Source organism: Camelus bactrianus, chromosome 1 (genome assembly GCF_048773025.1).
Source record: "Camelus bactrianus isolate YW-2024 breed Bactrian camel chromosome 1, ASM4877302v1, whole genome shotgun sequence".
In the NCBI taxonomy this organism is placed as follows: Eukaryota; Metazoa; Chordata; class Mammalia; order Artiodactyla; family Camelidae; genus Camelus; species Camelus bactrianus.
In genome coordinates this window covers 46,646,725-46,663,316 of record NC_133539.1, presented here as the reverse complement: position 1 = coordinate 46,663,316, position 16,592 = coordinate 46,646,725, and the positions used below count along the sequence as shown (strand labels likewise).

Here is a 16,592-nt window from a genome sequence, read left to right as displayed (position 1 = left end):
TTTGATATGCAATATTATGTTAATTGATTTCTGGATGTTAAACCAACCTTGCATTTCTGGGTAAAATCCCAGCTGGCCATGGTATGTAATTCTTGTATGGATTCAATTTGTTAGCATTTCGTTAAGGCTTTTTGTGCCCAAAGCTGTAAGAGACGGTGATCTGCAGTTTTTCTTTCTTGTCAGGTGTTTTGACATTAGGGTAATACTGACCTTATAGAATGAGTTGGAAAGTGTTCCTTCATCTTCTAATTTTATAGACAAGCATATGAAAAACTTGTATTAATTCTTCTTTACATGTTTGGTAGAATTCAGTGGTGAAGTCATCTGGGCCTTCGACTTTTTTGGGGGGAGGGCACTTTTTTGATTACTAAATTCAATCCGTATACTAGTTATAGGTCTATTCAGATTGTCAATTTCCCCTTAAGTCAATTTCAGCAGTCTGTGCCTTTCTAGTAATTGTCCATTTCATGTAGGTTATCTTATCTATTGGCATATAATTGTTCATAATATTATTGTTCATAATATTCCTTGATAATCCCTTCCACTTTTGTAAGGTCAGTAGTAATGGCCCCTATTTCATTTCTGATTCTAATAATTTGAGTCTTCTTTTTTTCCTGATCAGTTTAGCTAAACACTTCTCAAACTTACTGTTCTTTTCAAAGAATTAGCTTTTGGTTTCAATGATTTTCTCTATTGTCTTCCTATTCTTTAATTATTTTCATTTCATTAATTTCCTCTCTAATCTTTATTATTTTCTTTCTTCTACTCCCTTTAGGTTTAGTTTGTTCTTTTTCTGACAGTATCTCAAGACAGCTTAGGTTATGGATTTGAGATCTTTCTTCTTTCATAACATATGCATTTATATCGGTAAACTTTCCTCTAAGCAACACTTTAGTTGTATCCTATAAATTTTGGTATGCTGTGTTTTCATTTTATTTCTCTCCGTTTTCATTTTATTTATCTCAAAGTATTTTCATATTTCCCTATTGACTTCTTTGATTTACTGGTTATTTAGAGTATATTGTTTAATATCCACATATTTGAATGTTCTATAAATGTCTGCTACATCTAGTTATTGCCCAGTGTTCAAGTCTTCTCCTTCCTTGTTGATCTTCTGCCTAGTTGTTCTATCAAACCTATTCTTTTTTCTATATTACTGCTCACCTTCTAACATATTATATACTTTTCTTATTGTTTAAGGCTTGCTTATAGTCCAGCATTCCCACTATAATGTAACCTCCATCGAAGCAGGGTTCTCTGTTTTCATTCACAGATATATTTTACATATCTAGAATGGTGTTTAACACATGACTAGTTCTCAATAATATTGTTGCATGAACAAATAAAGCTTCTAAAACACTGGATGGCACCAACAAAGAGCTTAAGAAGTGACAGCTGTTGTTGTTATTACTAATAACATAAAGGTGTGCAAGTGTTTTATGATGACTACACCAAGCCATCCTTCTAAATAACCAGTAGCAAATACTTCTGAATTAGCTGCTGGTGGTTTGAAATGGAAACAGAAAATGCTTCTTATTTGTTTTTTGTTTTTTGGGGGGGAGAAGGGCAGGGAGCAACCAAGAAGGGCAAGATAATAAATTTAACAAACAAAAAGCAAGTATATCATGTACATATACTACACTAATATTAAAGGTATCCTCTATGGTTCATTTGCAATCACTCATATGTATTTTATACAACCTAGGAAACTGCAGGCTGGTGAACGTGAATGACACATACATGGGTAATCACGGAAAACAGAAGGAGAAGAAAGCAGAAAAACAAACCTGAGACTTCTCAGGACCATACGGACCCTAAGGATTTACGCACAGGGAAAGAATTTAATAACAGTAAGGTATTGGCTCATAGGGAGAATGATTTCTGTATTCATCACTGTGTATAAGAACAATGGAATAAGGAGGTGGTTCACAGAAGCAAATTGATTTGATGTATGGAATGATGTTTGATGTTAAGAAAGAAGAAAAGAATACATATTTTCAGGTCCAATCAAACTAGAGAAATCTAAAAAGTACAATTTAAGGACAAAGCTAAATATAGAGCTTGTCAACATTAATATGAAAAAAGAACATGAGTGGTTTAGTACACAGAAGAGCTCCTATAAACTTACATCTTTAAACTTCCTTGCTCCTGGCCATCCCCAAACTATAACTATAAACCAAATCTAAGTAAATGACAACCTCAGATAAAAAAGTGATGAACCTGAAGGAGTAATAGGATTGTATTTACTGAAAAGCAGCAATTTTAGAGTCAAGAAGTGAACATTTCGATTCCTGCCCACCAGTATGGCATATGTTTGATATTCTGTCTAAAGAAAACAGTCAAAATTTGTAATAAATAGCAAATATAAGAAAATTTATTATTTTTTCCTTAGTTAATTGTTACCTTACTGTAGAAATGTCTAAGGAGGGAAAAGAAGGTAGGAAGTCAAAGGAAAGACAAGAGTTTTAGAAGGAATCATTCAGAAAGCAAAGAACTGGCAATTGTCTTCCACTAAACCACCTCAAGTTTCTATGCTGGCTCATCCCCTCATCTTCCTACCAAATGCCTTGAAAGACTGTATCAGTTTCCACTTCCTATGACAAAATCACCTGTTAACTGGCATGTAAGCTAGCTTAGGACTCCACATTTCCTTTTGGGTAGAATGGCATGTATTTTTGAAGGTATAACTTCCTCTTGCACCCCAGCTTCACAGCTGGGTAGAAAAGAGCAGAGACAAATCATAATCTGAGAGGGCAAAAGGGGTGCCATAGAGGCATTTACAGTAACTTTTCCAAAACATTAATGTTGTTCATGGTTTGCTGAAAAATAGACATGTTTTGGCTGAGAAGTGTAGTGACACAGGAGCCATTTCAGTATTAGTGTGGTATGGCAATTTTTCAAAGTCAGCAGGTAAGGTGAATTAAGAGAAACTTGCTCTTTAAAACTGCTGTAGGAAACAAATGTTAGGCATAACTTGAATGGTGGTGGCTTAATGCCCAGTTTCTACAGTTTCATATTTTTAAGCTATAAAAAGACCAAAAGGTTTTATGCTAAGACTAGGGTGTAATTTCTGTAATGGATGTAAAGAATGAATGATCAATGAAACAATAAATTCCTTTGTAATAATGTATAGAAAAGTGCTTACAGCTGCTGGGCATATGGATCTGTGGACTTGATTAAGTTCAAGCAAACCAGCCACAATCAAGTTAGAACTCACTGAGGGGAAGGAGCCACCTTATTGGGCTAGACATGCGTGCCTCGTTAAAAAAAACTCGGGATTATATTAGGTACACCTTTTATATCTGCAAATGCGTTGTCATCATGTTTATGAAAATGTTTGGTGGCAATGAAACTCACAGTTACAGAACAAAAAAGCAGAGCTCTGCCCAACCTGGAAGCTATCATTTCCTGATAGGAAAGAATGGCCCAGTTCTCATTAGATCTTGGTTCTCGAGCACTGACAGTGTCTGTAGGTTGGCTCAATCCCAAACAGGGGATTCTGTCCTCAATCTTTAATTTTGTAAACCTGCTTCTTTTATTACTACTGTGTTTTTTTTAAAATCTCTAATCCTTAACCATTTGATATTCAATCTTGCAATAAGTGTGCATTGGAAAAAATGAGAAAGACCAACAGTATGTTTGATAATGGGCTAAAAAACAATGTGAAAAGATAAAGAGATAAGGGAGGAAAACTTAAGTCAAGGGTCAAGTTTGGGCATAATTTAAACACTCTAAATTGAACTCAATTAACTTTCTCTCCATGACCCAACCTCGCTTGAAAATTACTATTTTGCAGAGCACTCTGACTTCTGATAGTTTTGTAAAAAGTGCTTCATATATTAACAGTATACTTTAAGTAATATGTCAAACAAATCTCTTAAGAAGTAGCAATTAAATTTAGACTTATAATTTAAAGCTTTCACTTGAATACATACAAGTAACCGTGAGAGATAAACCAGAAAATACTACAGGAATGGGCTGCTTCAGCCGACTTGCAATTTGAGTTAAACGGATCATAATTTCCTGGATAATTTGTTCTTAGAAGCAAAGGGAAATTCTATTCCTAAATCACCTATATCCTAAGTCTACTATAACGTAGTCTGAGCCTCATTTGAGGAAGGTGACATCGATTATTTTCACCAATTTTTATTGCATAGTTTCTGACAAGATCTATTACATAGAAATAAGGGACAGGGCAGAGATAGTGGAGGGGATCATGGGAAAGGGGAAGAGACTACTTGGAAATACAGATATAAAGAAGATCACCACTGGAAAAACAGGAGTGTAAGACCAAGCAGGTACTATGATTTTGAGATATATAACTATATAAATGCTATGTAATCATTTCCTCTAGAAATTATATTTCAGAAAAAAATCTATATATTTTATATAATCTGAAATAGATTTTTTTTTAAAAGTACCTAGTTTAAGTCAGGAAAAGAAACATAATGAATGTCAAATAAAAAATATAGGAGAAAATAAAATACAAACAAATGGTGAACTCTTGGAGAAAAAAATGAGGTCTCCTATGAACACATGCTCCTTTACTAATGAACTAAGGATCTCACACACAGTGTTTGCTTTGAACGATTCATTATGCAAAGATGCAAAGGGTCTAGAGTCTAAGAAAACAATCTCTTCTATCCGTTAAAGATCAGGCAATTAAAGCACAGCTGGTATGATAATTTCATAATAACTTGTAGGATAGTACACTGGTGCTGCTAATGCCAAATTACAATCAGTCATAAATACTATTTCTTTCGTTTGCTAAATAGAGAATATATTATTTAATTTCTGCTTTATTTTAATTGCATTTTGCTCCATGAGTTGGAATGCAGAGCAAAATCTAAGGTCTTAACAGACTTCCCACCTATGTAGTTACTGATACACTGTATAAAAACCAGGGACTTTGTGGCTTGAGAGGCATAACGGAAGAGTTAAGATGATACTGTATGAAGCATAATCCAAAGCACCAAAAAGCTATTTCACATCAAAAGAAATACTGTTAATCTCAGCTGGGAGAGGAAAAACATGTAACAGACAACCAAGACCCAAGAGAAGGTCTCATGAAAATAGATCCTAACTTCAGGGTTTTATAGCTTTACAAAAATAAATCTATTGTTACAGTTCCTGAAAGATAATTCGGCCAACTTCAGAGCTCTAAAATTAATGTCTCAAACTGCAAGTAGAGGAAGAGAATGCATCCTGCACATCAATCAATTAAGTTCCATTTTATTGGCCTGTCAGGTGTTTATCAGCAACTTTAAATCCTTGAATTACGGGGGCTCAAGATACCTGGCATCTTTGGGCTCATGGACTACTTTGCGTACTCCTAAGTATCTCGAGGGCGCAAGGACTGTCATTTCACTTGGTAATCTATTATGTGTTCAGCTACCTACCTGTCAACAAGCTGCTTTATTTCTTTTCTGCTTATCTTGGAAAATCTCAGAACAACCTTATTTTATTTTCCCAGATGAGCAAACTTGGTGATGCAACATTTCTTTTTTAGTTCTTTATTTACTAGACTTGTTTTTATTAACCACAGCAGAAAACTGAGCTAATTCTAAAATCACTTTTACATTCCTCCCTGCCTTTAATCATTAAGGGGGAATTTTCTTCAGCCTTCAAATCCATCTTGAGATACAGATCTCAAAGTGACCCTCCCCAGTTGTTTCAACTGCAGTGTACAAGGAGGGGTTTTCAGGTCTTGAGGGAGAACCTAAACAGGTTTCTTCAGAGACATAATTTTTCCTCGACATACACTTTCTATCTTCTCCCCAAATCCATGAAATCACATATCTCAATATTTATCTTTGATTATTATCCATGATTGCTACATTTTAGCAAGATTTACATAAAGATTAATATCATTATCTATCCATCCATCTGACCAAAATACACAAAAGAACAGAATTAATCCGATTTGACATAAAGCAAGGAACAGGTATCCACTTTTACAGGGCAATTAGAAGAACCCTTTCATCAAATCCTGCTCTGCCTTTGACCCTGGAAACAACAGAACCTTGGTCACACTAGCTCTTCATCTCTCCATTCACCATCCTGACAAGAGAGCTACCAAAGTCTTTCATATCTCGGTGGAAAACTAGAAGCATATTTCCCCATCAATCTTTAGACCGAAGTAAAATCAGAAGACAAGTTTCTCAATGGGAGCAATACTGTTGTTTTGGGTAGCACAATCTTTTATTGTGTTTGAATGTCCCGCATAGGTGAGGATATTTAGAACCCCAGCTTCTGCCCCTGTCCCACAAATGTAACAGTGGTCCCAGATGTTGAGACCACTGAAAATGTCCCTACACTCTTTAAACCGCCTCATGAACTACAGTGTTGCCCCAATGAGTGCTGAGATCCACCCAAGTTATGTTGATAATTTAAAAAGCTTCCCTGATATACACAGAGGAGAATCTGACATTCCTGGAAATGAATATGCTAAACACAGTATTTTTCTAAATTTAACAAAACCAATAAAAATATATTGCCAGAGTATTGTGGGGAGTCTTATTTTCATTTGGTTCATAATGCCAGTAAAGAATAAAGTCTGCTTACTAGGTCAATGTTAGAATTTCACTGCCCCAGAGTCCAACCTGTTGCAGACACACAGGCAACAGAAGAATTGGACTCAGCCAGCAGTTTCTGCTCAAGAAAAGCTCAAGGTACCCAGTTTGAATTCTGAGAGCAGAAGGTCGAAGGCCATATGTAACACTTTCAAGAGAGCTACACGTTTAAAGGCAAATGTACCCAGGTTGAGATGCCAAAGGATGGAGACTGAGGAGAACTAGGAAGGAAAGAAGGGAGAAAGAAGTGAGCAAGAACCAAGATAATCTTGGAAAGCAACCTGAAATTCCAACTCACTGCTGCTTCAATTCTAAACCCGACTGCGTATCTAAAGGGAGCTGCAGAGGCTTAGAATAGGTTAGATTCTGACCGCGCTGCATGAAGGCACAGCACACATCTAACCTTTGCTGGTTTTAGTCGGTTCTGAGGACATATTTCCAGTCTTCTTCTTTTTTCTTGGGACAGGTACACATTTCCGGTCAAATGTAACAGGACTGTATTGAGGGAGGCTGTTGAATTTCTTTTCAAATTCTTCATCCAGCTTTGCTGAGCTAATAAAAAAAGGGGAGGGGATAGAATCAATCAGCATATGATGTAAATATTAAAACAGAAAATGATACAAGGTATATTTTAAAATATTTCATTTGAAAATGGGGTCCCTAAGAATTAGGGCATTGTTAATAAATTCTTTTCAAGGACAAAAAACATCTTTTTAGAAATGCTTGAAAAGATTTACTAGCACGGTTTTCTTAGTAAACTCACATGAAAGATTATGTTATTACCTTAGAAAAGCAGGAACATTAGATAAAATAATAGAATATTTTTGAAGGTGAGAATTTGCTGTTCTCTCCCTTAGCATGAGAATTTTTTATTAAATTCAACACAAAGCATGTTCCATTCAGATAAGTTTCTCATTCTAAAGATTCTCATATACACATATAAACACTGGCAAGCTTACTGATAATATGGCATATTGGTAATTTTGTAAGCTTAATTAAAAAAATCTATTGACTAGTTAGTACTTAATTAAAACATACCTATACAAAGAAAATGCAAACAAATATTCTGAATATCAGAAAAAAAAATTCTGCACAGTTGACCAGGATGAGGACAAAACACTCAATGAGAAAAGTAAAGCCAGTTTTCAATGAACACATTGGCAGAGAGGCAACATCGTTTTAACGCAAACCACAAATGACTTCAGAAAATGTCACCCGTGAAGTTGGGAAATCCTTAGCCTGCTTTTGACTGTCTCTAAGGCCCCTATACGGCAATGCCAGCATGCCTGCTGGAGCCTAGGCTGGCTGCTGGCTTTCCTTTATAGTGAGACTTATTAACTAAGATGCAACCCAAACAGATGGGAGAGGCTGCGGGAGAAAAATGCTGTGCTCGGTAGATGGAAAAGGGAAGGCGTACTGGGAAGAGAGCAGCTTGGAGTACAGACTTACAAAAAGCCAGTGTGTTAGGCTGCTGCCTGGGGGATGTACGTGATATGTGTCCACCTAAGATTGTTCTCAGTTCTGGAGGAATGTACAAGAACTGGAAGAAGTGATAAGACAGTCAAGGTGACCACCAAAATGGCCAACAGAAAAAGGCTACTACTCAGATATATCACAGCAGTGAATGGTGGTAGGCAGGGGGGATGTTTCTCCCTCAAAATTGTCTGTCCTCATTTCAGTTAAAACATGTTTATACTAATGGAAAATCAGATACTATCAGAAAGCTAAGTCATGAATTTTTCAGACACTAAATAACTGGAAGAAAAATATGCAAATGCAAGGTGTAACTCGTAAGATCTCTTGGGACCTTCTTTTCCCTTTTTTCAACTAGAGTAATCACCTATGTTTTTCTTGGAGAAGGCTGCCAAAAAGTAGAACTGCCAACAGAGTGAATTTTTTATTGGCTACAGTTAACTAAACAGGTAGCACATTTTCTGTGATAAAAAGGTTTAAAATGCTCATTTAGAAATCTCAGAGAAGACCGACAGGACCTGGCATTTTTCACTGCTAAATCACTATGTTAGCATGTTCTAAACAAAGCAAACTCAGACAGTCTGATTCTGACAGGCCAATATTTAAAGAAAGGAGAGGAGGAGAGACCAGAGTTTGACTACTGATTCAGCCTGTAGAAAACCACATCCCCACTTAAGTACATGTGGCTTCCTTAGAAATGATTAAAATAAATAAACAAAGACACCCCACACCCCAGTCTCTTTTCAGGAACAGACTTTCAAAAGATTCTTTCACTTTTCTTGTCCCTCAGAGAAAATTGGTGAAAGCACCTCTCCCACTAGTTTAGTTTCTAATGGAAGCATCAGAGAACTTTCTGCTGGGGAACCCTCATGCCTGCTTTATTTCCCTGGGCCTTCATACTGTCTGCAGCAAGACCTGCCCCTCTCTCAGCATGCAGACCCACAGGGCAAGGAGTTTCAGAAGATACAGACACTTGGTCTGATGCTCAGTGGTCACTTTTTAAGGAAATTCTGCATTTAAAAGTATTTGACCATGACAAATGTAAAGGCTGTCATGCCACTGTTTAAGCATGATGTAAGCAAAACTAATCTGAATACTTCGGACTTCAAAAATATTAGATTGGAAATATTTAAAATTATAAATATATCGTCATCATCATGAGAAATAATTTCCACCCTCGCACTATGTGATGATGTAGAGCCTTAGGATAAACCAGACTTTAAAGGACTGTAATGTCCAGTTGAAAAAAAAATATTATCCCATATACAGAAATGCAAATATTTATGAATAACCAAATACGATACTCCCAATGCATAAAATTTGCATACCTTTAAACACACTTATGAAAAAATGTGGAATATATGAAAATGTACTTATTTCTATTCCCCAATGTATTCTTTTCAAATTGAGCTAATGAGAAACTGCAAAGGATCTTCAAAACAGGACAACTGAATACACAGATGCTTTCCTCAGCAATATAAAGTACTGGATCTCCTAAATAACAAAGTGCTTTGTGTGAAGACTGGTATTAGGAGTCTGTTTTATATCATAAAAAATGAAATAATTCTTAATGATATTGTCTTGACATATGCTATTTCTTGATACTGCATTTTATTACATAATTAGTTACTGAATAGTCTCTGTATGAAGAGAATATGTAATCTAAAATTTTATCTTAGAGCAACAGAACGTGGTTTAAACAAAACAAGGTTAGAGGTAGAAACATAATTTTATTTATAGTTTCATTGTTTTATAAACATGTACATAACCTTTAGAAATATTAAATGAAGTACATACAGTATGTAAAATTAGCAAAACGTAAACATACTTACACAGTATCCGTCGTAAACTTCAGAAGGGAAATGCATCTGGTGATACCAAAGGATTTACAATGTCACACCACTAATGGGGTGGACCTCCATTCAAACTCAGGCCTAAGTCTAAAATCTACATATTCTCCACTGTACTTAAAATGTGAGTGACACTATCACTCACATAACCATGTTAACAGCAGGAATCACGTGATACACCTGATTTGTATTCCTTCACCTGTTCACTAAGACCGCAGTAAGTGCTGAACGGATACGCAAAGAACAAGCAGTTAGTGATTTGTTTACCCTGGAAATCTCACCACACTTGGCGTCTGTGTAGTGTGGCTGACTGTGCTCACAGGCACTTACCCGAGGAGAGAATCTTCCTTTGTCTTTGTCTTCTTGAACTTCTTGCTCCCACTGGTCCCACTCTGGTTAAATGTCCAGCTTTCTTCACTCCAACACCCCTCGTGATCGGAGGAGTTTCCTTTTCCTGAGCTTCGTTTCCCTAAGGAAATTCGACAGGAAGAGTGTGCTTAGTATATGGGGACGGAGGGCAAATCATCTCAGCTGCTTCACAAGCAACCTCCTCACTCCTTAGCTAGCATTTGCATGATGCTATTAACTATTTCAGAGTGGTCAGAGTGATCTGGACCACCCTCCATAACAGAACATGCAGAAAAGGAGCTTACGGCCTCTGTGATTCATTGTCTCATCACAACTCAACAGGTACCACATGGCTCATGAAACAGACTAACTACTGCTAGCTTTTCCATTAGAGAATCAGCCTGAAGTGTGAGAGCCTTTTGCTGATGGGCACTATGAATTCTAATTTCCCCAAGACATAGGGAATGACATCCCTGGAGAACTATGTATTCTCAAGGATATTCATTCAGGACAACTCAGACAAATTTTCACACATCTCTATAGTTGAAATTTCACATGGCAAGAGGTAAGTCCTGTAGCCAGATACTGTATTTTAAAATAGATGAGTGTTTATGAAACACTCTATGGAATAAAAGTATATACGTTAACTGGTTTCTGGATATTATTATGTTTTAAAGAGAACTTCTCTTCAATTATAGTTTTGATTTCCTAGTGGGGGAGGCTAGGTAAGTTTTTTGCTTCTAGAGCCTACAGGTCAAGATTCTGCCAAACATATCTGCTTGATTCAGAAAATTATTTCCAGCAGTTTTAAAAACCAGAGCTCCAAGCACACAAAACTGAGCCTTCAAAATAAAAAGCCAGTCCATACCAGTAAAAAAAAGGTTTGAATAACTCTGAACACTCACATCCTGAGAACTATGTACAAAATAAATGCAAACGCTTCTCAATGGTTCCAGAAAACATACAGGTAAAACGACAAATGTATGTGACCTAAAACCATAAAGAACTGTACAAATGTAAAATATTATTTTGATACTCTATTGTTCTTTCTTTAAGGTGGTTCTTTTCAATAGGTCTAAAGGAGCAATTCTGCCAGGTTTCAGATTTGGAGAAGTCACCTACCTCTGTCAACATTAGCTCGCAGAGAGGTGAGCATGCCCTCAGACACCAGGGTTTTATAAAGAGCACCTTTGCAAGACCTCTCGGATTTCCGGGAGCCACAAGTCTCTATTTTCCTGTGACAGTCACTGTCCTCAGGCTTGGCCTGTCCAGATAGGCTGGGTGGTAATGCATCTTCCGTAGGGGTCAATGGTTCTGCTTTTATACCCTCTGGCACCTCACCAGGAATGTTCTTGCTGGCAGAAATACTGATGAAATCTGGAGGTCTTGACTCTTTGGTAGTGTCTGAGGATTTCTCCTTGGACATTTTCTTCTCTCTTGATTTCACTTTTTTCTTTGGTGGCTTGGCATCCAGAATGCTTCCCTTGCCACTCGAGGATGTGCGGACCTTCTTGCGAGGGGTTTCTCCAAGTTTCTCGATGCCCCAGTCTCCCTTTGCAACAGCTTCAATGGTGTATATGACACTCTCGATGTCAGACTCTGAGGACTGCCTCTTTTTGCAAGTCTTCTTGGGTGTGGATTTATCACTTCCGTGTCGATCTATTTTGCTTTTCTTCTTTTTCTTTTTCAGCTTTTCTGGTTTGTTTAATGCTGTGGGATCCTCAATGATCATAATTCCATGAGGATGGCACATGTGATCCTTTCTACTGGGAACATCACTTATTATTATCTTGCTACTAGCAGAGTAAGAAAAATCAGGGAAGTGACTACATTTTTGATCTTCCTCTAATTCCTCCTTTTTAATTTCTTTGGGATCTTCCATTTTTACACCCATTATATCACCCATTTGCAGCTCCTCAAAATTTCCTAATTCCTTAGACTCTCTTACATTCTCCTTAGCTGATTTTTCAAATTCTGCTTCTTTCTGTAGCCTGGCTTCTTCTGTTTTTTCCATTTTTATTTCTCTTTCTTCCTTCCCCTTCTCCAATTCTTTCATTCTTCCACCATCTGATTCTTTAGCTTTTATTAGCTTTGATTCTTCTATTTTCACCCCCTCTGATGCCAGGCACATCTAAACAGTTAAGACAAACATGAGAGAATAATAAAAAAAGTCATTATTCAATATCTGAAATTAGCTTAAATTTTTTAATTACATCCTTTTAAAAAAATAATCAAAACAAACTTCAAACTTCACAATAACAAATCCACTTCTGCCGAACTAACTTAAATGATTCAAATCAATAAAAGGTTTTGACATACTCATTTAACTCCAGAGGAGCATGCATAATCAAATTCCCATTTTCTAGCTTCTAATGAAGCTTTTCCTATGAAAACAAACTTTGGTAAAAGAAGGATAGGATCTAGAGTTGAAAGACCTGAGTGTGAGTCTTCATTTTGTTACTTGCTAACTATGTGCCTAGAATGAGTCATTTCAGTCCTCTCTAATCTGCTACCTTTGTAAAATAAAAACGGTAAGGATAGTTGTCTCAGAGGATTCTGTGAGGTCTAAGTGAGATGATGTATTTATGGCAGTACTTAGTAAATCATCCCCAAACTCTGTTCAGATATCTGCCTTTTCTTTTTTCTTGGAGTAATGAGGAAAACAGCAACAATTTCTACCTAGCCACTTGAAATAAGAAATGCTAAGATGACTCATTAAACAACTACAGGTTTTAGGTAATGAACAAAACGTTACAGGCCCACAAATGCTGACAGATAACTTCAAGATCACAAAAGCTCTGGAAAATCAGTGGTAGGGGTTTTTTGTTTTAACTCATTTGAGGGCAAACTCCATCTGAGCCGAACTTACCTGGCTACAAATTCTGACCAGAACTAATATAAAACCACTTAACATGTTACGTTCATTTATCTCACCTTAATGTGACTATTCATATGTTTTTGCTATCAAATCTCCATGAATCTGAATATGCACTGGGGGAATTAATGGCATACTGTAAGATATATATACTGTATCATTTTCCTAAAATCCGGAGAATTTAGAATACCAAAACACATCTGGAAGCAATTTGGTTAAGATTTTAATCTCCCCAAATTTCACATACAGGGTATTTAAGGAGAAACTTGCCATCTTCCTCTCCAGCAACCAAGTAATCTTGAAACTGTGATCTAAAGCTATTTTCTAAAAGAGGTAATTACAGCTTATTGTAAAATTCACTGTCAGTGCTGGGTTTTCATTTCATGAACACTCCCTGTGAGTCCCCCAAGTGCCAGGCCCAGTGGAGGACACGAAAGCCCATCCCATGTTGTCCTGCCAGTCTCTCCCCCTCCACAGTCCCTCTGAGGCATTCATCACAAGTGACAAGGCCGATTAGGCCAAGGGCAGCACAGGAATTCTTAGCCATTACTCATGTTACCTACTTTGCATTGTCAATTTACAGGAAAAAGGCTATTAGGGCTTGCTGAGCCCCAAATCAAGACATGAGTAGGAAACTGGTATGTTTTAAAAGAAAAACCATCATTTCAACCAATGGCAAGTTGTCAGAGATCATTAACACCAATAAAATTCATTTCTTAAGTGGATAATACATTGAATTAAACATTATATGCTAGTTTACATCATTTTTCGCCTTAGGACTTTCAATGCATCTCAAATCCTTCCGTAAGAATTATGTTATAATTAGTAAGTCTGGGAAGAAACTGGACAAGAGGCGGGGGGAGGGAGACAGGGAAGGTTTTGGAAAAAAAAAAAAGGAACACGACAAAAGCACCCAGCCCTTCAGATCATTCACAGGGAAGAGCTGAAATATCATGGATTCAAAACAGAGCTGTCTTTTCAGAAAGTCATGTAAGTTAAATTTTAGACCTCAGCAAGTAGTTATAAAGACTGAGAACTTCCCTTTATTAAACTGAACCAGAAGTAAGATCAAAGCAAAATGTTATCTTACATTAATTGTGAAACACTGAGACATTTCATCTACTCTTTACTCTCATGGAAGATTTGCTGGTTTTGTATCAACTTTGAAAGAATTTTTATTTTCTTTTCTCAATTATCCTAGCCCTACATGAATATAACTATCCCATATGGGGTCAGAGACTACACTAGCTCTGGAAGGAAGGATAGAAAGGCATCCTCAAGGTAAATTTTAGTTTTCAACCACCATCACTCTGAAGGCCTTTAATAAGTCATTTCAGGGACCTCTGGCCACACAGGCACTGGTTTTTACAGTGGTATGCCAACAGTTTGCATTTGCACAGGTTCATCTCAGCAAACCCAATAATACTTTGCAAACTATTCTCGGCTTCAATATATTTCAAAACGATTCTCCTCATCACCCCAATAGGATTCTACACATAGGAATGAAATGGAACAAATGCAGACATTCACTCTGGGGACATATTCTGGGAAACAGCATAATATTTCTTGGGAAGGTAATTACACCAAGCACTAGTCATGCTTTACTTCCTTGTTTCAGGCTCTTAAAAGTTTTTTTCATAAATAGAGCATGTTAATTCTAAATTATAAGAAAAAAACAATGATATTGCTGGAAGTGAAACTATAAAAATAAAACAAATAACCACAAATCACAAATCCCACTAACCAAAACCCAAGTAAACACAAATCAGATTCTCAGAGTCAGGTGCCACTCTAGAAGTTATCTAATTTAACATTCTTCCTGATGTAGAAATTCATTTTACTATAAAATTCCTGAGAATGACTTATTCAACTTTTCACACAAAGACAGTGACCATATTAGAGGGCAGTTCTGTTTGAACATTTTAAATAGTAAGCAAAAAGTCTATAACCCTATCAGTATCTTAGTTGTTTCCTGAAGCCACTTAAATTAATCCACTTTTTCTGTCATGTGACAGACTTTCAAATCCTAAAAGACAGACTTAATGTTCTTGTGAGTCTCTTCCCCTGGCATAATGTCCCCTTAACTGCTCATCACAAGTAAAATGAGCTGTTTTTGTATCAACTTTGACTTTTCGAAAGTCGTGTCTCTCTTATCTACATGCAGTATGGTGTCCTGAAGTGGGAATGGAGTTTACAGAAATAAGCTGGGTTCACGTGCAAGCACCATTCTTGCTTGCCTAAGGCCACACAGTGAGCTACGCAGCTTACATTTGAACTCGCATGAGGATATAAAGGCTGAGAAATGGGTAACAGTACATCCTTAGCTGGGCAAAAGCGAACAAATGTGCCTGAAAACAACTTGTAAATGACACAAAGCTTATAAGGGCTGGAGAATACTGATGCTTCAATTAAGCAATATTTTTCTTATATTACATTCCTAGCCTTCCTATAATACTCTAGACGAAAAGTGGGACTATTTGTCAGTTGATAGGGACACTCATCTTCTAATGGGAACCAAAGATGAACTCCCCTCACTGATTTAAAAAAAAAAAAAAAAAAAAAAAAAAAGGATGACTTTCTGGCTTATACTGGGCCTATAGTCAATTCAAATCCTGGATTTCATTACCCACATACCATGCTGGGAAGCTTGGTCTCTCTCATTCTGTATCTTCATACTTTTTGTACCTAGACGCAAGATTTTCCATTTTTCCTTATAAAGTACATCCTTTCAAAATCTGAATTAAATTACCTTCCAGCTTTGTTATAGACACATTTGATAAGGTTGCTTTTTCTGTCCTCACCCAAATCTTTGTTGAGTAGGACATGGCCAAGGACAGAGGCTTCTGGCAAACCTCTAGAGCCCTTTCATCAGGTTGATTTGAACATTAATAAACTTCAGCAATCTAAGAATGCTTAATAATCCAGTCTAAATTTCCCCCGTTTTGTTTACAATGACATCATATCTGTCAAAAGTCTTGCTGAAATCCAGATACAGTATGCCAATAGCATTGTCTTAGCCATTTTACAAGCATACAAAATAGAAAATGAGAATGGCGTGTGCACCAGTCAGGATCTAACTAGGCAAACAAATACAGCATAGCTAGCCGAGGGAGTTTAACACAGGGAATAAGTTGACTGCACAGGTCATGAAGGACTGAGACACCCAAACAGGTGGTGAGGTAACCCAGGGATCAGCAACAGCAGGAACCCACAGCAGAGACAAATGGGGGAAGGAAGCCCAGGGACTAGGTCCCCAGTGGAAGATGGAACCATGGTGGGCCAATCTGGAGGGAGCTGGACACATGGAAGAGATGCTGCCTTTGTTTTATCCCCACCCCTCCTCACCCCTTCCCTGCACATCCGAGACTCTCTCTTTCTCCCACCCTCTAACCTTCCACCAATGTCTCCCACTGTCTAAACCTAGCTGGAAAACAGGGGACATGGGAACCCAGGAAAGGTAGTCCGTAGCCACCT

The 16,592-nt window shown here is 37.2% G+C and overlaps 1 protein-coding gene across 8 annotated transcripts in view; it reads right to left on the bottom strand.

Annotated features, from left to right (window-relative positions):
* BBX (BBX high mobility group box domain containing) overlaps window positions 1-16,592 on the bottom strand; it is a 256,885-nt gene that overhangs the window by 24,360 nt on the left and 215,933 nt on the right. For all 8 annotated transcript variants that reach the window (XM_074362859.1, XM_010970745.3, XM_010970744.3 and 5 more), the window contains 3 exons: window positions 11,366-12,374; window positions 10,226-10,364; window positions 6,976-7,124 (listed from right to left, as the gene is read on the bottom strand). In XM_074362859.1, coding sequence (XP_074218960.1) covers window positions 6,976-7,124; window positions 10,226-10,364; window positions 11,366-12,374 — 1,297 coding nt within the window. The remainder of the gene's footprint in view (window positions 1-6,975; window positions 7,125-10,225; window positions 10,365-11,365; window positions 12,375-16,592) is intronic.